This window comes from Furipterus horrens, unplaced genomic scaffold (genome assembly GCF_987537825.1).
Source record: "Furipterus horrens unplaced genomic scaffold, mFurHor1.1.pri manual_scaffold_3, whole genome shotgun sequence".
NCBI lineage: Eukaryota > Metazoa > Chordata > Mammalia > Chiroptera > Furipteridae > Furipterus > Furipterus horrens.
Window position 1 is genome coordinate 4,865,014 of NW_028327173.1, and position 21,208 is coordinate 4,886,221.

Below are 21,208 nucleotides of genomic sequence, written 5' to 3' on the forward strand. Positions count from 1 at the left end.
ACTAACTGGAGTGGGCGCCTCCTTACCGCGTGTGCCCTGCAGGGCTCTCCTGCCCCACCCTGGCCCTGTCAGGGTGGATGGAGGGGCACCTTGCTCCCATGCTGGGGTGGGTAGGTGGGAGTCGGGGGAGCTGGAGCTGCACCAGCAGAAAGCTGTAGAAGGGCTTGGGGTCCTTTCTAGCCCCATGGCCCCAGGCATTACACATCTGGAGTCCCGGCTCCACACAGGCAAACAGATTCCATGCTTACTACACCCTAAGGGCTCCTTTCTTAAGGATAACAAGAAGCACAGTCCAGCATGAGGCGGGGTGCTGGGGGTTGCCGTGACATCTGAGTACATTTTCTAAAATCACCCCCTTTCCAAATGTCTTCAAGGTGACTTGTTGACAGGTGTTATGACCGATGAAAATGACATCTTTTCAACAAATGGTGCTGGGACAATGGGGTCTCCCCAGGTAACAGCTTACAGAGAAATGAACTGGAATGGATCAGAGACCTAAATGTAAGAGCCAAACTCTTAAACTCTTAAAAAGAAACACAGGTATAAATCTTCAAGACCTTGGATTAGACGATGGTTTCTTAAAAGGGGGGCCAAAAGCACAAGCAACAGAAGAAAAATTAGATATATTCGGCTTCATTAAAATAAGAAACTTTTGTGCATCAAAAGTCACTATCAAGAAAGTGAAAAAAAATTACAGAATGGGAGGAAATATTTGCAAATCACGTATCTGATAGTATTCAGAAAATATAAACAACTATACCTCAGCAACAAGACAAACAACCCAACTTAAAAATGGCCAAATTACTTGAAGACATTTCATCAACAATAAATGGCTAATAAGCACCATATGAAAAGATGTTTAACCTCATTAGTTATTAAGGAAGTGCAAACCTAATCCACAATGAGACATCATTTCATACCTAATGGAATGGGGATAATAAAAAATGGAAAATAACAAATGTCGATAAGAATGTGGAGAAATGGCAACCTTCATACCTTACTGGTGGGAATGTAGAATAGTGCAGCCACTGTGGAAAACAGTTTAGTGGTTCATCAAAAAAGTTAAAATATAGAAGTACCAGATGACCCAGCAATTCCACTGTGAAATACCTATCTAAAAGAATCAAAAAGCAAGGACTCAAACAGATATTTGTACACCGATGTTCATAGAAGTTGTCGGCAGCCGTACGTCTCGAGAGACGATGGTGTAGCTTCTTAAGAGTCTATCTGCACCGCCGAGAATGGCTGTGCAGTCCGACTCGGGAGTGACACGGTATCTGTCTCCTCCCGTGTTGAATCGACATCTTGCGATGACGCTGGAGTGTCCTCTCCAGTGAAGCTGAAGCTACAGAGCCTGGGCAGGGTGATATGGAGGGTCTGCTGTTGCCCATGCAGCAGACCCCCCCTCTCTTCGCAGCTGAAGGGTCCAAGGGAAAGACGGAGTCGATACAGCTTGGGTTCAGGTGCGCCGCAGGAGTTGCCGGTGTTGACTACAACGTCAAACCGCCTTAGGGACTCTGGCTCCGGAATTTCTGTCGGGGTTTACTCCCTTAGCCTTTCCCCTGAAGAGGTATGCCGCAAGGCAGCGGAGGTTTTTTGGAGTCAGAGTTTTCCTTCTCTGATGTGCCCTGACTGGAAGATCGCACCAGCGACACTTAGCTCGCAGGCCGACGCTCAATCCACTGAGCCAAACCAGCCAGGGCTTGTTCATAGAAGTAATATTCATAATAATCAACAGGTAGAAACAATCCAAGTGTTTCTCAATAAAGAATGGATAAACAAATGTGGTATATCCATAAAATGGAATATTATGCAGCCATAAAAAGGAATTAAGTATTGACACATGTATAAACTTTGAAAACACTAGGCTAAGTGAAATAAGCCAGACCAAAAAAAATGACTAATATTGTACAAGACCTTTCTATAAATACCTAGAGTAGGCAAATTCATAGAGAAAAGAATCAAAGTTACCAGAGGCTGGGAGGAGCAGGAAATGGGAGTTATTGTCTAATGGGTATAGTTTCTGTTTGTGATAATAAAGTTCTGGAAGATAGTTAACATAATGGCTTTGGACGTACTTAATGCCACTGAACTGTATACTTGAAAATGGTTAAAATGGTAAATTTTGCTACGCATTATTTTGCCACAATTAAAAACAAAAAACTAGGGCGTTGTTTTACACTGTAACTTCTCCCTAATACAGTAGGGGGCCCTACAGAAGTCTGAGTCAGGGAAGCTGCCCCCACTTAGGTCCATGCATGCCCCCCTCACAAATGTGCAGGCATGGCGGCAGCCAGGTGACCACAGGCGGAGCCGGAAGGTGACTGTCAGCAGTGAGAGACAGTCCCAGTAGTGGCGGCTGTGTGAGGGTGATGTGGGAGGGCTTTAATTGCTCCTGAATTAATGTGCTTACTTCTCACCCCTGGGGCGCCTGGGTTTAATTACCGTCTTAGGTCACATATGCAAATGAGTCTGCTATCATTCCTGGTCCCAGTGGACAACATGTAGCCTGATCACCAGGCCCTCACACTTTGCGGCAAGATGAGCAGGAGGAAGCGGGGATGCCACTGGCCAGGTGGCATAATTCCAGGAACGGGGTGCCTGGCTGCTGCAGCGTTTCTGGGTCTTGGATGAGCCGGAGAACTCAAGGTTGTTCTGGGGGTCCTTGCGACCTTAGGGCACAGGGAGGTCCGCTGCCAGTGGCCGAGAAGCCCTGGAGTACCTGGCCTCACGGAACCCTGTGGGACAGAGGGTTTTCACAGAAAAGGAAAGCATAGCGGGGGGAGCTTGCAGAAGAGACCGTGGGCCAGGGGTCGCAGGTTCCCAAGGTAAGGAGCGGCCGGGAGTGGGAGGGAAGCAGGCAGGTGTGCCCACAGCTGCCCCCGGCAGGGAAGGCCTGTGCCGCCTTCTAAGTAAGGCAAGCCCACTGCCGTCGGTTTTCCATCCGTCATAACCCAGAAATTGTAATTTTTACAAGAAATCTTTTTTAGGTTTTGACAATTAGATTTTTTTTAAAAACACTGGGTCCGGGGTAGGGGGTGGGGACTGACCGGGAAGGGGCTCCCAGAACTCCCGGTGCAGGGCGGGGGCTGGAAGCACGGTCGTGGCTGCAGCGCTGGCTGCTCGGGGGTCTGTGGAAACACATCAAACTGTACACGAAGTGGGTGCCAGTTATGCGTGTAAATCACACCTCCGTAAGGCTGTGACCCAGCAGGCTGGCTCAGTGGGTCCCCGCGCGGGCCCTGGGTCGCTGCGAACATCCCGCTCTGCTCGCCCTTTTTTGTGTTTAATCACAATCACGGCTGCTTTGTGTGCTCTGAAGAGCCCCCTCCCCGTTCCCCGGACCCTGTGCCTCACTAGCCTATCGGCGCCTGATTGTCGACTTCACTTTAGGAGGTCGCCTAAGCCGATGTCACCCCTTCGTACTAACCCGAGGCTGTGCTATCCCGTTAGCGCCATTTTACAGACGTGCAAACGGAAGCCCACTGGGTCATGGGCCAGACTCCAAGCCCACGTCGCCTGGCTCTGCCTGTGCTCCCGGCCGCCCCACCGCCACGCGGTAGCTGCTGGCGGGGAGTGGGTGCCGGCTCCTCCGCTGCTGGGAGGAGCGCAGACTCGGCTCCGTTAGCCGGTCCCAGCGCGGAATTCTTGGTCAAGAAGCAGGCCCCTGCCAGGGCCCCTCCCCGCAACATGGCCTCGCTCCGTGGACTGTGTCGATGGCATTCACGTGCCATCTTCCAGCCTCAGCTGCTTTCGTTTTAAAAGGCACCAGGGCTGGGTGCAAAGGCGTGGCCCTCGAGTTCGGCCGGGTCCCCAGCAGCCGCCACAATTCCTTATTCTGCACCAGCGAGTCCCAAGCTGAGCTGCGTGTGGGCCTCAGCTGGGAGCTTTAGAAATCCCTGCTGCTTTCCCTGTCCCAGAGACAGAGGTACTAGGTCTGGGCAATCGGGGCTCCCGAGGCCCCCCAGGTGACAGCAGGGCACGGCCCGATCAGAGAACCACACTGCCACACACTTTTTGCTGGCTTTGGTTTGAATGGCAGAGATGGAGTCGTTTGGAAGCTGGGGGACACATGCGACAGACATGTCTTGTGGAAAGCGTTTGTAGTATGAAGTTAAGAAAAACACATAAAGCAAGCCCAGAGACAGGGAACATGTGCTAACAAAGATGTCTGCTTTAAAAACAAAGTTCCTGTAACCTCACATGACCCAGAGACATGTCTGATACCCCAGGCCATCTGAAAACCCACGGATGGCTTCCTGGAAACTTGGACTTAGGTTTCCTGGCCTGCTGCAGACGGTCCCAGGGAAGGGTGCCTTGGTCTGCAATTCTGCTGGCGTACTTCTGCCAGTCAGTGTAAGGCACATGCCCCCCCCTCTGCTGGCTCACATGCTGTCCGTCTGCGGCCCTCACCTGGGGCCTTACCTGCCAAGCCCAGCTGGCAGCCTTCTTTCAGGGAGGGGCAGATCTGAAAGGCCTCCTACCCACACTTGCCCCTGAACCCAAGGAGTGACAAATGCCTTTACGTACCTGTCACTTGTTTTAAAAATCAGTGCCAGAAAATGTTGACATTAAACCAAGTTTAAAAATATTGCCAATTTGCTGCTTTCGAGTTGGAAGAAATACTAGTAAGACTGTCAGGCCCAGTCCTCCAGAATCAATTTTCAGACAGAACCAGTCGCTGAGACGGAAAGGGTGAGTGGTTTGGGTTGTGTGTGTGTCACGCCGTTAGGTGGAAGCAGGGCTTTCTTACTGTCGTTCTTTGGAGATCTGTGTTTAAGACGTGTATGAGCGCAGCACTGGCAGGGGCTGGACTAGCATGGCCTTGTGACGTGTCAGCCTAACTGGAGTGCCATTATTCGGATGCTGACCTAGGTGCTACTGTGAAGCCATTCCGCAGACCTAATTAAAGCCACTAATCAGTTGGCTCTAAATAAGGAACTATCCTGGATATCCACACGGGCCTGACTAAAGCAGCTGAAAGGCCTTAAATCAGGGCTTGAGGTTTTGCCCTGAGAAGAAATTCTACCCGAGAACCAGCACTTCACCTGTGCCCGTGGGATTGTCCTGCTCACCTGCCCTTCTGATGGACTGCCCTATGGACTCTGGATTTGCTCAGCCAAATCCCACAATCACAGAAGCCATTTCCTTGTGGTAAATCTCTCAATACATGCATCTTCACCTACTGGTTCTGCTCCTTGGGTTAAATCCTGACAGGTAAGCAGTGAATAAGAATGTCCACCATTCATGTGTGTGTATTTGTGGATATGTATCCATCCTTGCTGGAGGACGTGCTCATTGATTTTTAGAGGGAAAAGAAGGGAGAGGAACGTTGATTGGTTGCCTCTTGTACGGACCAACCTGCAACCTAGGTGTGTGCCCTGACCGGGAATTGAACCTAGGACCTCCAACCGAGCACACCAGCCAGGGACAGCCTATATGTATAGTAAAATACAACTCGGTACTTTCATCAAATTATTTTAGAGGAAGAAAAATAAAAGGCTAATAAGAGTCCAACTTCAAGGGGCAGACAGCAACCGTAGCATTTTCCTTGTCTGAAAAATAAAAACATTGCCTCACTGCTCGAGGACAGAGCTTTCTGCAGTTCGTGTTTACATCAGCACTACCCAGGTACAGTGGGAATCAAGTACGTACTAACTTCAGTGAAATACAGCCAGTGAAACCGAGGAATGGAATTGAAATTTAATTCATCTAAATAGGGTTCCAAGACCCTTGAGGTGCCCTGCCTCCTGGAGCTGCCTTCAAGCCACTCCCCTACCTGTTTCCACCTTGCCCAGGGTGGTTCCTCACGCCAGCAGTCCCTCTGGTTGGGACAACATGGTCATGTGACCCAGAAGCCACTACCCTTGACCGATAACCTGCATCTGTATTTTCTCCACTAAGACGTACATACTCGAAGTCACACTCTGCCTCCCAGCTGACCCAGCCTCTACTGAAGGACACAGCACCCCTAAACTGCCCTCCCAAGGGCTTAGGCCAATGGCCACAAACTCCTCGTCCCTTTTTTCATGACAGAGCCTCTAAACCCATGGAGGGTGACACCCATGAACATGCCAGACACAAACATACACAGTACTCCTAAGGGACACTGAAGCCTTTTAATTTTGCACACAAAACCACTGGGGTGCTTCCCTGTGGGCACCTCGGAGATCACAACACAGATACACATGGCTCCAGACATTTGAGAAGCAAGGTGAGAAAACAATGGTTTGGCCCAATCACAGGTCTACGGGGCTGGGGTTCCCATCAGGGCTCCAGAGGGTCGGGCTTGGCCTTCGCAGATCTAAGGAAGCGGTGAGCTCACCACGGGGCGGGGAAGGGCCGCTGCAGGATCGGCGGGGCCTGGAGCTGCCCGTGCAGACGTCAGGAGCGGAGGTCTACTTGGCCGACTAGTGACTGCAGGGCGTGGGGGCTGCCGCCCAGAGCTTACTTGGCTAGGGGGTTTCTGAAGTTCCTGCCGGCAAACTTGGCCTTGCCGCCCAGCTCCTCTTCAATTCTTGGGAAGCAAAGAATAGAGAAGGGGAGAGAAAAACAGAAGTCAGATCTCAAGGCGGCAGGTTTCCTCCCCCAGAGAAGTGGAGAGCCCCGCCCTCGCCTGGTCTGTACAGCTTCTCACACCCCCCGAAACGAGCGTCTCTGAGACGCCGGGGCGAGGACAGCACTCGGCTCCTGTCTGCCCAGCCCCTGCGGCAGCCTGTCCCCTCCTCTCCACCCCTCGTGCTTGGCTCATGGTTCTGAAGGACGAAGTAGAGGAAATGTCATGACTGCGATTCCTTTGACTGTAAGCCCATTTCTGAGTGAAAGGAGGACCAGTTTCTTCAACAAGTGGCGCGGGGAACAAAGGGGGGAACTCGGTGCGAACACGGGGTCCTGCACAGACAACCAGGCCTGGCAGCGGCACTACAGACTCACTTCTGATTCGGGGCATAACGACGGAATCTGCTCTGCAGCCAAAGCGGGGGTCTTTAAAGAGGCAGGTGTGGAGGAGGAGGGACAGCTGGGGAGTCTGGGCAACGGGGAGGTTGTGCCCTTCACTCTCCACTGCTTTTTTTTAATGCCTAAAATTTTCCAGGTTAGTTTCAAAGGAGGAGTGATGTGGAAGGACTTATAAAATGGATATTCCTTTTCCCTGAAAGACTGGGAAAAGTAACAAAAAGGCAGGGACAGGTCTCCCTGGGGTTGGGAACCTCGGAAGGACACAGCCAAAACAAAAAGTGGGGAACCACTCTCCCCAAGGCAAAATCCTGCTGTCTGCCCTTTGGAATTTTCTTCATCTTTCTGAGCCCAGATGATTTCCTTGTCCACAAAACAAGGATGTTAAATGAGATCATCACTAAGGCTCTTAAAATTTCATGGCCGTCCACCAGGGAGCCAGCTCGCTCTCCCACCGGCAGGTGGCAGCACTGCACGGGTCAGGGGCCTGCTCTGGGACAGCTGTCCCCCCCTGCTCCGGCCCCGACCTGCATGCTCAGTGCGCACATCCTCTTTACCTGAGGAGCTGATTGTACTTGGCCAGGCGCTCAGATCGGCAAGGTGCGCCAGTCTTGATCTGGGAGGAGAAAAGAAAGGTCATGTTTGCTGACAGTGGGCACTGAATCCTGGTAGGCATTTCAGGAAAGGGGACTGTGTCGTGGTGAGAGACAGAACAACTTCTTAAGGAGAACCTCTGACCCAGGAAGAAGGGGATAGAAGGGGCATCTAGAACCCCACTCACACCCTCTACCCCATTCTGTGTTCAGGACGTTGAGGTCAGAGGGAATAAGGACCAGCTTTCATTCAGGGGGTGCTTTACCTGCCCAGTGCAGAGCCCCACCACCAGGTCAGCGATGAAGGTGTCCTCAGTCTCCCCGGAGCGATGAGACACCATGACTCCCCACCCGTTGGACTGGGCCAGCTTGCACCTGGAAGTCAGGAAACAAACCAGATGCCACTGGCTCCGTCTCCACAACTGCCCCCCCCCCCCCCCGATGACATGACTCATCACCCCTAGTAGGAGACCAGGGGACAGGTCAGGACCCAGGAGCAGCTGGCCTGGGGAAGATGACCTGAGGACCTCATCAAAAACTGGGTTCAGCCTTCGTGAGGGGAGAACCTCGTCTCCTGATGGCCTCCATGTGAAGCTGAGCTACAAGCCTCGGGCCGCCAAGCGGTCAGAATTAGGCCACAATTGCCCCAATGCTTACAAGCCCCCCAGGGCTCAGATGTGAAACCCCGTTACAGCTCCGGGCAGGAGGGCTCCCCAGGACCAGGAAGGAGCTCTCGCTCAGACCCGCGGCCCCGAGGCACTCACGCCTGCAGGGACTCGGTCACGGAGCCGATCTGGTTCACTTTGAGCAGCAGGCAGTTGCAGGACTTGGCGCCCACGGCCTTGGCAATCCGCTTCGGGTTCGTCACTGTGAGGTCGTCCCCCACCACCTGGATTCCGGCGCTGGCAGTGAACTTGCTCCACGCGTCCCAGTCGTCCTGGTCGAAGGGGTCTTCGATGGACACCACTGAGGGGAGGAGAGCCAGGCCCCCTCCGTGTGAGTCTCCCAGCCCGCTCCACGCAGCGCCGGGCTCACTCCCCTCCCAACACGCGGCTCACCGGGCCTCACGCCTCCCCCTGACAGGGCAGGGACGGCTCCCCAGCTGCTGTCCTGGAGACACTCTGCCCTCCTCTCCTGGCCTAGTCCTGTGCCAGGGCACACCCGTCACCCGCGATCCTGGGACCCACAGCTATTAAGTAGGGCACTGACCTGCCCAGGGTGGGTTGTCCTGGCTCTACCGTGAGCAAGTGAGCTAGCCCCACGGCTCCACGCGGGCTGTCCGCAGCCGCTCTGGTCTGAGACCTCACCCGACCCACGGCTTACTGACCACCCTGGGCCTCCGGTTCCTCGCTTATAAAGTAGCACCGAGAGGCCCTACCTACGCTGTGTGCGTTCAGTGCGCACAGGCCTGCGGGAGCGCCCGGCCCACAGTCTGCCTAACGAAGCTCGCTTTCCGCACTGGCGTGACAAAGCCAGGACCGCACCTGTGCGGGAGGCTGTTGTGACAGTGACAGGCAGCAGCGCCACTGTGAGCCGGCCCTGCAGACCACCCCCGACCCCTCTGCTGCACTGTGCGCATCTGAGCCGGGAAAGCCCAGTGGGGACGCCTGTGGCGCGGCCGCCCACCCACTCACGCCTGCGGCGTCACCGGCAGGCCGAGTGCTGTGCCTGCCCACCTGCACGCCAGGGGCTGGAGAAGGGGGACGCTGCCCCAGCAGCACTCACCTGGGTAGCCCTTGATGAAGGACATGTACAGGTTGGCCAGCTCGTCGGGGCTGATGTACCTGCTGGGGTCATCGGGTGACTTGAAGTCCAGGTCATACTTTCCTGACCTGAAGAACTCAGAGGCAGCTACATCCATGCCAATGACAACCTTGTCGGTGTAGCCAGCTTTGCCGATGGCATTCTTCAGCAGCTCCAGGGCTGGAGAGAGAAGGCGGCGGGCGACAAGTTTGGAAACCAGTCAGGCAGAGATGACATTTTTAATAACTGCCAAATAGGAACCATAACAAAGACCAAGAGGCTCTGGCCCCAACCATTAGTTTCAAGGATTCTAGTTCCTTTTCTCGGCTTCAGCGCACGAGGCCCTTCGTCTGCCTGCCCAGTGCATCGCCAGGTGAGAAATCCCACCTTAACTCTTAAGAGAGGAGGCTCTCGCTGACAGACGCTCCCAACGCTAACACCCAGCAACACTGGGCTGGCCACGATACAGTGACAGTGACCAGCTGAGATCCGCTGTCCCAAGGAACAGGCTTTAAATAGAGCCAGTGGAGGGAAGCCCAGGACAGCGGGCTGTCTCCAGGCTCTGCCAAGTGAGGCAGTGCTACCCGCAGGGAAACCAATGCAAACACGTGGCTCCTGCTCCGCAGCAACGCCCCCCCCCCCCCCCGCCCTGAGCTGTTAGGTGAAACCCCACGGAAGGCCATCTTTCGTGGGTCAAATGGCTGACTACCAATATTCTATGGTGACCCGAAGAGCAGGGTGGACACTCTCTTTCACGAGGTGCCCTCGAGCTCCACTTTCCCTACAAACCAAAAACCCAGCTGTGGTTTCCTGTGCTAAGACTGTCTGTATCTAAGTCTCACGCTGAACTCAGCGCCCAAGAACTCGTGGCTCCTCTCCAGCCTCACCTTCTTTGTTCTCCAGGATGTTGGGCGCAAAGCCGCCTTCGTCGCCCACGTTGGTGGCGTCTTTCCCGTATTTCTCCTTGATGACGTTCTTCAGGTTGTGGTAAACCTCCGCTCCGATGCGCATGGCCTCCTTGAAGTTTGCGGCGCCAACGGGGAGGATCATGAACTCCTGCATGGCCAGCTTGTTGCCAGCGTGGGAACCTCCGTTGATGACATTGAATGCCTGTGGAGAGACAGAGACAAGGTGAGGATCAGCCCAGGGAAGCGCCAGCTGCCTGCCTGCTGTCCGCCGGCACCGTCACACGTGGCTACAGGTGCTCCCTGGCCGCCGCGGTCACCCTGACGCCCACCAGTCTAAGCACCAGCCTCTCTCTCAGTGAACAAACACAGCTCAATAGTGTGATTTCCAACCCCATCGACCATGAAGGCATTGGGGGGTGGTGGGAGGGAAGCTGAGGCACCTGCTCAAGGTCACTGTCAGCCCGTGGCCGAGGTGTCTGCTGCCGAGACCTGCACACCTGCTCAGGCCCGCCACGGTGGGAGTCACAGGGGATGAGAGCAGGACGTGGGCGGTCTCAGGTTCCCATGAGAAAGCTCCTACTCCCCACTCCCCACCTGGGAAGTCCAAAGGAGCCACTCACCGGTACAGGCAGGATGACCTCGGCATTGCCTGCCAGGTCAGCAATGTGGCGGTACAGGGGCACCCCCTTCTCAACAGCCCCAGCCTTGCAGACGGCCAGGGACACTCCCAGAATGGCATTCGCACCAAATTTAGCTAGAACAGGACAGAACGGGACAGAGTTAGGTTCAAGTACTTCTCACTCATTACCCTTCCTCCCGCTGGCCTTCCTGCCTGTGAGCGCACTGGATCGTGCCCTCCGTCTTTCCTTCCCTCCACCTTATCTACTTCCAGGCTCACTCTAAAAACGCACACCGCGCTCCACATGGACACACCTGCTCTTTCTTCTAAGAGAAAGCTCTTCCTTTGGTGTACGGGCTGGCAAACTCCACAAATTGCTCCATGAGGATAGAGGACTACCCCTCTGAGTGACCCTCAGACAAGCTGCTGCCACCTGGCTGTGCTCCTGATCCCTAAAACTGTGATTTACTAAAGCGGGGCGGGGCAGCAGCAGGCCACAGACGCGCACATAGTTCACTGTCAGGGCCGACGTGCACCCCCAAGGGATGAGGCCTTCAGGAGCCGCCACAATCCCCCCTGGCGAGGATCCCACCTTGGCCACTCACATTTATTTTCCGTTCCGTCCATCTCAATCATCAGCTTATCGATCTTCTCCTGCTCCACGACGCTCAGCTTCTGCAGGGGAAGGGAGGGAGTGCCCTTACTGTTTGCATGGCCTTTGCACCCATCGTGGAAGTGATACAACTTTGAAACTGTGCCAAGTCCAAATCAGCTGTGTTATGCATTTGTTTGACAGGCAAAACGGGGAAAATTGCAGAGAAAACGTGGAGACCCAACACTGCCCTTCATCTGCTTTAATACTACCAGGCACGTCTCCAAGCACCAGGGAGCCAGCAATGATACATAAGACATGGTCCTTGTGCTGCAAAGGTCAGTGTACCTAGGGTGTCCGAAGTTGTATTATACCCACGACAGAACTGCCTGGTGCATGCTAACTAGGGCATTGCTATAGTGGTGTGACTTTGGGGACAATAAAACACATTTCCTTGTTCATTCCAACAAGCGACATGCCCTTCAAAGGCAAGCTGTACACTCAGCAGTGCCGCTCCTGGCAGTCCTCAGTGACAGCAAACGTTAGCAGCTGATAGAAGACAGGATTTTGCAATTGTACAAAACCGTTTGGCGAAATAGTTGATGAATAATCAAGATGAATGCTTTTGGTGAAATTATAAAGTAATAAAACTGGTCTCTTGAACATTAGCTCAAGGTAATTTTTAATAAAAACTGGTGTTACTCTAACTAAATCAGAACAATGTATTACTTTATTTACAATGTTCTCCCTAGAAAATGCAAACATAAAACCAGACACAACTCCATCATGCCATGGTAACAATCTGGCGCGTTTGGCTTTTGACGAGGCATCTGGGGAAGTCATCAGTTCCTGAAGCAGACGGCTCCGGGGCTGAGGTATGCACCCCCGCTCCAAGGGAGAAGCATCCAGGGAAGCCCTGCTCACTGTTAGTCACGCCAGGTAAGGGCACCAAGGCACAGAGAACGGGGGTGTGAGGAGGTGCCCAGGAGACCGGGACGGAGGGTGTGCACCGCAGGGCAGCAATGAGACACTGTCTGGGGACCAATTACAGAGGCCAGGCCCAAACAAGCCAGCCAGGGAGAGACACAGAGGAGTCCTCAGCTGCCTGCACACAAGCCCAATTCAAGGAGGGTAGGGGTAGGGCGCCCAGGACAGACAGGCGGCTGTGGCAGGCTCCCGCCACAAGGCGGCTTTTCCAGCCAGGGGTTTCTGAGTCCCCCACCCCGCGCAAGGGCCGCAGGAGTCACGGAGGGAGGAGACCAAGGCCAAACCACGGAGGAGGAGAGGTTGGCCAGGTCCCAGCCCTCCGTCACCTACAGCGGCTACTTTTAGAAGGTCTGATGTACAGAAACTCCCCGTAAGATTTAACAAGAGCTCCACTGTTGAAAACAGCAGTAGAAATAGAGCAAATCCCATAGTTCATGAAAAATGAGTCGGTCACCATGGAGCACGCGCCCAACACCCCTGGCTGTTAACTTCCCAAAGGTCAGGGGCGTCGGGGGGAGAAGTCCAGCTCCAAGGCGGCCGCCCACCCCTCCGCCCCAGTCCATGCGCTGTGACCCACACACACACAGCGGGTGGGTTAGCGAAGACAAACCACGGCCATGCTGACGGGGAATCCGACCGGCTTCCGCAGCGCTCAGAATAAGCCCTTCCACGGACAGGAGAGCCCACTGGCCGCGGGTAGCGCTGAGGGCATCAATATTCATTAGTTATCAGGAGGCAGGTCCTACCTTGCTAATCAGGGCAGGCGCAATACTTTTATTGATGTGCTCAACAGCCTTTGAGACACCTGGAAGGAACAACCAAATCAAATTACTGACATCAATGGAGAACAGGCTTGAGCAGCACCGCTGGAGAGCCGCCGACGGAAACCCCGACGGCCAGGAGCCCGCCGAGACCGCCACGGGCATCTCCTGCGAGCCCCATGTCCCTCTCCCAGCCTGAGCGCTCTCACCTAGGACCCCTGGTTAGGGCCGCACACAGAGCGGTTAGTGGGCAAGACCATGCACTGGGCGCACCAGCTGCGGAAACCAAAGGATGTGCGATGCGTTACCTGCGTGCACAAGGCTGGTGCCAGGAACTCATTAATATACTTAACGGGCCTGGAGACACCTGACCAGTGGCGGTTGACAGAAGGAAAGAAGAGAAGAGAAAGGCTGTGAAGGACAGTGAGAGAGAGAGAGAGAGGAAACAGAAGGCGGGAGAATCCTGCGGGACCACAGTTTCCCCTCTTTACAGTCTGGGCACAGTGCCGGCCCGCCGGACCCCAGGACGCGCCGGGCCCGGAGCCACCGCACCGCGTGGAAGGGCCCTTTGTAGACCCAGCGTTCCTGACCTCATTTCATGACTGTTCCCTCCCCTGAGGGCATTCTGTGGTAATACTGAGATCTGCTGGCCTCCCCCGAGGAACCAATGCCCCTCCCCCACTGAGAACGCACAGTCCAGGCCTCTCTGCTTTTCTGTAATCTGGTTGTCTATAGGTGGGTGAACACAGCCCCCAGAGACCAGCTCTGCTTCTGTGAATCAGTGCCAAGATCAAGTTGCGACCACTGATCTGTAGGTCACCTTTAATGGGGAGCCATTAGCCAGCCAGATCTTCTAGGTACTTCCCTTCTAGACCCTTGAAGAAGGCTGATGGTCTGGAAGGCCCACAGAGCCCTCCCACGAGACGGGCAAGGCTTTCCGTTTGTATTAATGAGCATGCCTTCTCCTCTGGAGGTTCCCGGGCCTACCCAGGAGTCCTTCAGACTGGAGACAAGCTGCAACAGAACTAAGCATTAAAACGCTTGTCCCCAAGGTTACAGGCGCAGGGACCCCGGAGGCAACAGGTCACTCTCCAGTCCTGTGTGTGTCAGGTGACTGCTTGCCCTGACACAGTGGGCCATGCCTGAGGCTTCCCACCCTCAAACAGAAGCCACGCGGAGTGGGGGAGGCTGTGTCAGGCAGGCTGTAGTGCCAACTCTTACCCTTCCCCAGGTAGCGCGTCTTGTCATTGTCCCGGAGCTCTAGAGCCTCATAGATGCCAGTTGAGGCGCCACTGGGCACAGCAGCTCTGAAGAGACCTGGAGATTGAGGGAGAGGGGACAGTGACAGTTAAGCAGTTAGAGCCCTTACCCACCCTCCCCCACGGTGGCCGGGTCATTAGGAAACACCATTACTTCCTTCCGCCAACTGGGAGACTCAGATGGTCTCCTTCTTGCTTTTCACGTTTGCATGATTTGCAATACAGAGCCTACAGCAAAGCGATGAATGTCTTTAGTTTGAAGAGAAAGCTCTAGAGCAGAGCATCTCAAACTTGAACGTGCATATGTGTCACCCGAGCATCTGGTAAGAACGGAGACTGAGAAGTGGGAGGCTGGCAAGTCTGTCTACAGCCCAGCCCAGCAGCCCCGCCGGCAGCCACAGGGGCATCACCCACGGGATTTCCACTCTGCCAGCAGCCGTGGCACAGTAGCATTGAAAATGGGGGAATTAAATTGAAGGTATCTTATTTGGCCCAGTATATGCCAAACACTGTGGTTTCAACACATAATCAATGGCAACATCACGAGGCCCCTCAGACGGTTCGGCTCTAGAGCACCGCTGCTAAGGCACCTTGGACGACCTGGAGGCCGGGTCGCCCGCTCTCAGGTCCTGAAAGCCCTGGCTCAGAGGACGCTCTGTGGCTCAGCTGTTGCCGATTAAGCGGTGTAAGTGCTACCTGGGCGTTCTCTGCCAACAGGCAGCCAGAAAACGAGACAGAGTGGGAAGATAGAAGAATCAAGACAATGAGGTGCAGAGCTGAATGACACCGGAACATGAGAAAGCCCTGTACTGCCGTCCTGCAGACGCAGCCACCAGCCACCCAGCGAAACCTACGCTGTGGAGCCGAAAAAGGGGAACCTTGTGGAGGGACAGCGTCGAGAAAGGCAGCGCAGAGACCTGGCCACATGGGGCAGGCAGCCTCCCCAGTCTACCCAAGACTGTAAGGCATTTCCCCAGCCGAGGTCTGTGAAGAACGGGTGGATGTGTGGGGATGTGAAGGCAAATGAACAAAGTTAAAAAAAAAAAAAAAACAGCCAGGAATTGTAATCAGGTGATGTTAGTATGTCTGCGTTGCTGCCATGACTGTGCGTGAGCAGAGCACACATTCTTCTGGACACAGGCCTGGCTTTCTATATATCCATCAGGCATGGGACTCGGTGAAGAAGCGACAGGCGCAGGAGCAGTCCATGGACTTTGGGGGATCAAGAGTCAGGGCAGGTTTGACAGTAACCAATGGACCACTCTGGTGGGAATGTTAATAGCCGGGTACGGGCACCCTCTGCACCTTCCGCTCAATTCTCCTGGGAATGTGAAACTCCCCTAAATGATAAATTCTAAGAAAGAAAGAAGGGATGAAAAGCTAACAAATCTATTTCCTGTTTCATTTGGAAAGGATTAAGACACACAAGAGGAAAAGTTACATTTATTTAAATTTCAAAAAATATTAATTTTATTTATTTTAAAGTGTTTCAAAGAAAATGGCCTCATTTCCAACAATCTTCTAGTGTCTTGGGTCTTTTTGTTGTCCTTTCAAGTCCATTAATTTCTGGGCAGAAAGTTCTACCCGCGGACTAAGTGGGCCAGTCTCTAAGATGCAGGAAGATTCTCAGTTCTAGCAACCTCGGGGAGCCCACAGCAGCCGCCCCAAGCCCAAGCTCAGAAGGAGCCCCTCCTCAGAGCGCGCCCACCACCGTGAGTACCCACAGGCAGTCCCTGGCCCAATGATGTCTAGACTGGAGGGCCTTCTTTTCTGCGCCCAGAGGCAGAGGAGGAAAGGAGGGCAGGAAGGGAGGGGCTGGAGGTGGCACGGCCAGGCCTGTGATTCAGATGTGACTCAGCTCTGACTGGCAGGCCTCCACGTGCTCAGCCCTCCCCTCCCCTTCCAACCTCACGCACCACGCCCGTGTAGAAGGTAGCTGAGACAGCGGTGGAGGTGACACAGGGTTACAGAGGAACTTGAAGAGTCCCCATTCTATTCTTTCCCTCACACGGGCAAACTCGTCCTAGGGGACTCACAGCCGGTAAAGAGAAGGGCCTTTGGAAGAGTCCAACACCCAGAAGTAAAAATTGTCCCCAATCTTTGGTTTAAGAGTGCTTTCTGGAAACAAAGATGACAGTACTATATTTATTTACCCTTGCTTATTTGGCCACAAGCTTTAAAAAAAAATTTAAAAAGTAACAGGCCCTTTCAGGGACAAGGCATGACCTTCCTTCCCTTCCTCACTGACCTGGGAGGCAGCAAGGCAAGGACTCCCTCCTTCCAACCCCAACCCCAGTCAGAGATCACAAACTACCAGCACGTGCAGGCAAGAAAGAGGGGTGTTTACAGCGACAGCCTTTTTGCTGCCCAGGGCTCTGTCACTTTAAGATAAAGTTTTCAAAACTGGAACGTCGTCGAAGGAACTGGATAGAGGTGGCACATACCTTTGGAGGTGTAGAGATCCACCTCAACAGTGGGATTCCCACGGGAGTCGAAGATCTCTCTGGCATGCAGCTTCAGAATAGACATGGTGAATTTCTGTGGGGACAGAGTTCACATCATAAACTGCAACGCAGCCTTGGGTCACTCCTACAAGGGGTCACTCCTGAGGCTCCCCAGCCTAGACGGAACCTGCACTGGACAGAACCCTGGATGCAGGAAGGCGGGCTGGAGGCTGGAAGAAGCCTGTAGAAAGCAGTGGGGATTGCCCCTAAAAAAGCAGATAAGGGCCCTGGCTGCTGTGTGTGGCTCAGTGGATTGAGCGCCGGCCTGCGAACCAAGTGTCGCTGGTTCAATTCCCAGGCAGGGCATGTGCCTGGGTTGCATGCCAGGTCCCCAGTTGGGGTCCATGAGAGGCAAGCACACAGTGATGTTTCTCTCTCTCTCAAAACAGATAAATAAAACAATATTAATAAATGAAGAGATCAGATATTAACTTAAAAAAAAAAGGTTGATAAGGTCCAGATCTGCAAGCCCCAGGCCCTGTCCTATAAGCCAAGAAAGCCTGAAAAGGGGTGTGCCAGACAAAAAAATCAAATCCACTAGAAAGATTAGTGTATTGATGGAGAATGGCAGAAGAGGGGGCAGCTGGACACTAATTATTGTCATTAGTTAACAATGAGGGTTGGCATGGACATGGAAATGGACAAAGTCAGAACCAAGGAGAAATGAAGGTCACGGGGCAAAACCATCTAGGATGTAATATGGGGGTTGGGGCAGAGAGGAGGAAAATCTGATTCGTCGTGAAACAGTGGATTGAGAGTCTGGGACATACTTCATCACGTCAGACTTGAGGTAGCAGCAGGATGTTCCATTGTTGGATATGAGATCCTCAGTGAGCTCCCTGGTCTGTGCACCGTGAGCTCTGCTACTGCCAATTTCTGGGGCTTTCAAAACTCCCAGTACTTGGGTCTTTAGCAAGATAAGGACACATCCATAATGCCCCATTTAAAAACCTGAATTAGGAAATGCCTCTATTTCTAAATAGAGGAAAAGATTCTATCTTGAACACCAGGACTCCAAGGGAAGTTTTCCTTTGAAAACACCGTTTTAAAAAAAATGCAGCTACAAATAACAAATAGGAAGTCTTCAAAGAAAGCTTCTCACTATTTTCTCCAAGGAAGAAACTGAACCACTTGAAGGACTAAAGCGTGGATGAGAAGAACTGAATTAGTGTTCAGATGCCACCATTTAGCTGGGCGCCCCTCCAATATCTTCTGGAATGTTCTGAAGCAGCAAATGGCATCTTTTTTTTTTTTTTTTTTTTAAGTTTCAAAATTAGATACTGAAGTCACTCCTGTGGCTTTGCTGCCTGTGTAACAATGGAGTTTTATTCATTAGCAGATAAAAAATTATCTGGTTCTTAGCTAGTATCTTAGAAAAAGACAATCTGTTTAAGCACAGATTTTAGTTGTAACGCACTTTTAAACACATCTTCAGTACACTACCTCAGTGTACAGTTGTAAGAGCTCACTTTTTGCTTCATTTCAGTGATATAAGACAAGGCAATTTTCACTTGTCTTTAAATTGGATGCAAAAAAGAAATCACCCAGGTTCAGGGAGCACAGGCAGGAAGATTGGTCTCACCAGGTGTCTTCACAGCTTTTTATCTGCCGGGGAATGACCCCCGGTCCAGGGCAGCACGGTGGGCCACGTGGTCAGGGCCTTCATGTGCCCCGGAAGCAGGTCAAACAACGGACCGCACTGCCCAGAGCAAAGACCACATTGCGGAGGAAGCAGGGAACCGAAGACACATCCTTTTTACGTTGGATCGGGACCGACAGTCGGTGGCCAGCCCGGGGAGCTGGGGGCAGCCCGGGCCGGAACAGGCGAGGTCGCCTGGAAGGCTTCCCAATACATCACCCGAAGGCTCTGCTGCGGTCCCCCCAGGAATAAGCACCTTCTTAAGTTACACTAGTAACGGCTCATTCCGGGATGCACACCCAGCCGCCGAACTGCAGGGGCAACTGGTGGGGGGTTGGGGTGGAACTGTAGCTCCCCGCGCATCTCTCCTTCCCGGCTCCTCGCTCCATTTTAGGAAGCGCCTGGCTTTACTGGGCCCCCAGGATTAGGCCTGTAGTCCCCTCCGACCCCCAAGCCTTCCGCTCTCAACGTCTTGCCCTAGTGGCCTGCGCGGCCGGTTCCTGACCTCCTAGGACAGTTATGTGGCCCCGTAACTCCGCGATCCCTCTAGGGAAACCCGGCGCCGCGCCCAGGCCTCGGGCCGCACAGCCGACGCCGGGAGGCCGCCCCTTCCGCGACCCCTCGGCACGCCGTCTGATGGGCAGGAGCGCCAGGAGCACCCACGCGCCGCCGGCCTGGGCGCCTGCTAGGCAGCCCCTCCCCGAGTCCTTACCCAGCCTCCGGCTGTCGCCGCCCGGGAACAAGCAGGATAGTGCGGACGAGGACGGCGAGCGTTAACCCCCAAGGTCTGGGCGCTCCGTCTACGCTGAGCTTTTCTCTGGGCGGACCGCCGGGACTTCCTGCCCAGCTCGGGGAGGCCACGCCCCCTCCCCGCCCCCTCCGTGCCGCCTCGCCATTGGCCAGGCGCTCTGTCACTCGAGACTCGCCTCCGGGAATGGGGCGCTACTTCGGCCTTTGGGGCTGCGGGGAGGCGGGGGCGACCCGCGGAGGTGGGCCGCCGTGGTGCTAGGGTGCTATAGCTCCCCGGCCGCTGTGTGGGGTGCGGACGAGCCCCTGCTCCACCTTACTTCCGCCCTCCTTGGGGATCCCTGGACTCCCGGGCCCTGTGGCGCAGATCCCCCAGGGTAGGGGCGGGGTCGCGCGGCCGGCATGAGGGTTTGGGGATCTATCACGTACTCCGAGTCCTGCACGCACGCAGCGTCTCTCCGGCGCCGCACGCCCGGCCCACGACCTTGATGACGACCTTCGCGGCCCGCCTTTCTCTGTCCGCCGCTCCCCGCACCGCACCGCCGCGTGGTGTCGGTGTCGGAGACCCAGTTGTCCTAGAGACGTCGGCGGCGGTGAGCCCCCGAACTGCGTCCCAGGATGTGCCTGCAGGCGCCTGAGCGCTGGGCTCCGACTGCCGGCCTGGGTGACCTCGTCCTTGTCTCCTTTCCGTGGGTCCGACTTCTGTAGCAGGCCCCGCTGGCTGGGAGGAAGTGCCCTTTCCTTTGATTGCAGCGAATACTTCTTCAGCATCAGGCAGTTCTCCGTCCGCAGTGTCAGTCCTTCTCCAGTCCTCGTTATGTTGCATCTTGAAAGGGGACCCCGTCTCCCTCCCTCCCTTTCACACCTCGGCAGATCACGTCTACCTGGCATCTTGGGAACCGTACATGTCATGATTTGTACTGGGATTTCACACGGGTGCTGCGTGTTTTTCAAAGTTTAAAACAGGATATTCTATGGTAGTCTGGCAGATGAAAAACAGGAAGGTGTGAGTGCAGTGATTTCACCTTTCTGATCAAGAAAAAACGGATACATATTTAAAAATCTGTTCTGCAGCACATGCCCCTACTCCGAGGGGGTGGGTGCTGAGGCCATCACTTTGTTTTCTAGTCGAGTTATTTCTGTGTTTCTCAGCATTCCTCTTGGTCTGTGGGCCTGAATGTAAAACAGTGCCATACATCTGCATGATTGCCACATTGCCCCGCGTAGAGACAGTCAGGCGTGTATTGGAATTTCATTATTTCTTCTGGTCAACTGCAAAAACAGCCTTTCTTCCTTAATTCCTAGCATTTTTTTTTAAATCCCCTCGAGCTACTACTGGCTTAGGTTTCCAAGGTAACCAGTGAAGGTAGAGACCTATTGAATCCACAGGGTTTGTTTTCCATTGACTAAGAAGCAAGACCTTTAGGATTACATGCAGCAAAAAAGCAACAAGGAAATTGTAAAACGTTTCCTAAAGAATTAGATGAATTTTGCAAGCAGAGTTGGTGATTTCACGAGCAATTCTCTGCTGTTTCAGGCTGTTTAAAACCGAGATCCCAGCCCTGTGACTCAGCAGCTGAATCAACAGCCGACATGCCCTAAATCGTCTCTGCACCAAATTGGATACTTAGAGCTGTTATTTTCAGAGCAATTTTAAGGCGTGGCCCTAAAAGGGCTCCAAAACAATCGTAGAGGAAGAAGGAGCTCTTAAAACGGCTCTCTGGCCAGAACCAGTGGTTCCTAGCAGCAAGTCAAATGGAGAACATGATCACAGAGAGCTGCCGTTGCAAGATTCTTGGGGCCACAGCTCAGCATTCTGAGCCAGCACTTCGACCTCAGGTTGGAGCACAAACGTTAATGATTAACGCATAGTGATGCCCTCAGATCTTCCCAAAATCCACA

General features: G+C 53.8%; 1 protein-coding gene across 2 annotated transcripts; it reads right to left on the reverse strand.

The window, feature by feature from the left end:
- Nucleotides 1-6,105: 6,105 nt before the first annotated feature.
- Nucleotides 6,106-19,326, reverse strand: ENO1 (enolase 1). 2 transcript variants are annotated; one of them, XM_090268535.1, is made up of 12 exons: nt 19,272-19,326; nt 16,861-16,954; nt 14,379-14,474; nt 13,143-13,201; nt 11,423-11,492; nt 10,819-10,952; nt 10,178-10,400; nt 9,273-9,470; nt 8,312-8,513; nt 7,814-7,922; nt 7,512-7,570; nt 6,106-6,517 (listed from the first exon to the last, which is right to left on the reverse strand). In XM_090268535.1, the coding sequence occupies exons 2-12, from the start codon at nt 16,943-16,945 to the stop codon at nt 6,448-6,450; spliced, it is 1,305 nt and encodes a 434-aa protein (XP_090124661.1). In that variant the 5' UTR covers nt 16,946-16,954; nt 19,272-19,326; the 3' UTR covers nt 6,106-6,447. The 2 variants fall into 2 exon arrangements, with proteins under 2 accessions (XP_090124661.1, XP_090124662.1); XM_090268536.1 differs by lacking the exon at nt 13,143-13,201 and adding an exon at nt 13,466-13,524.
- Between the last annotated feature and the right edge of the window lie 1,882 nt (nt 19,327-21,208).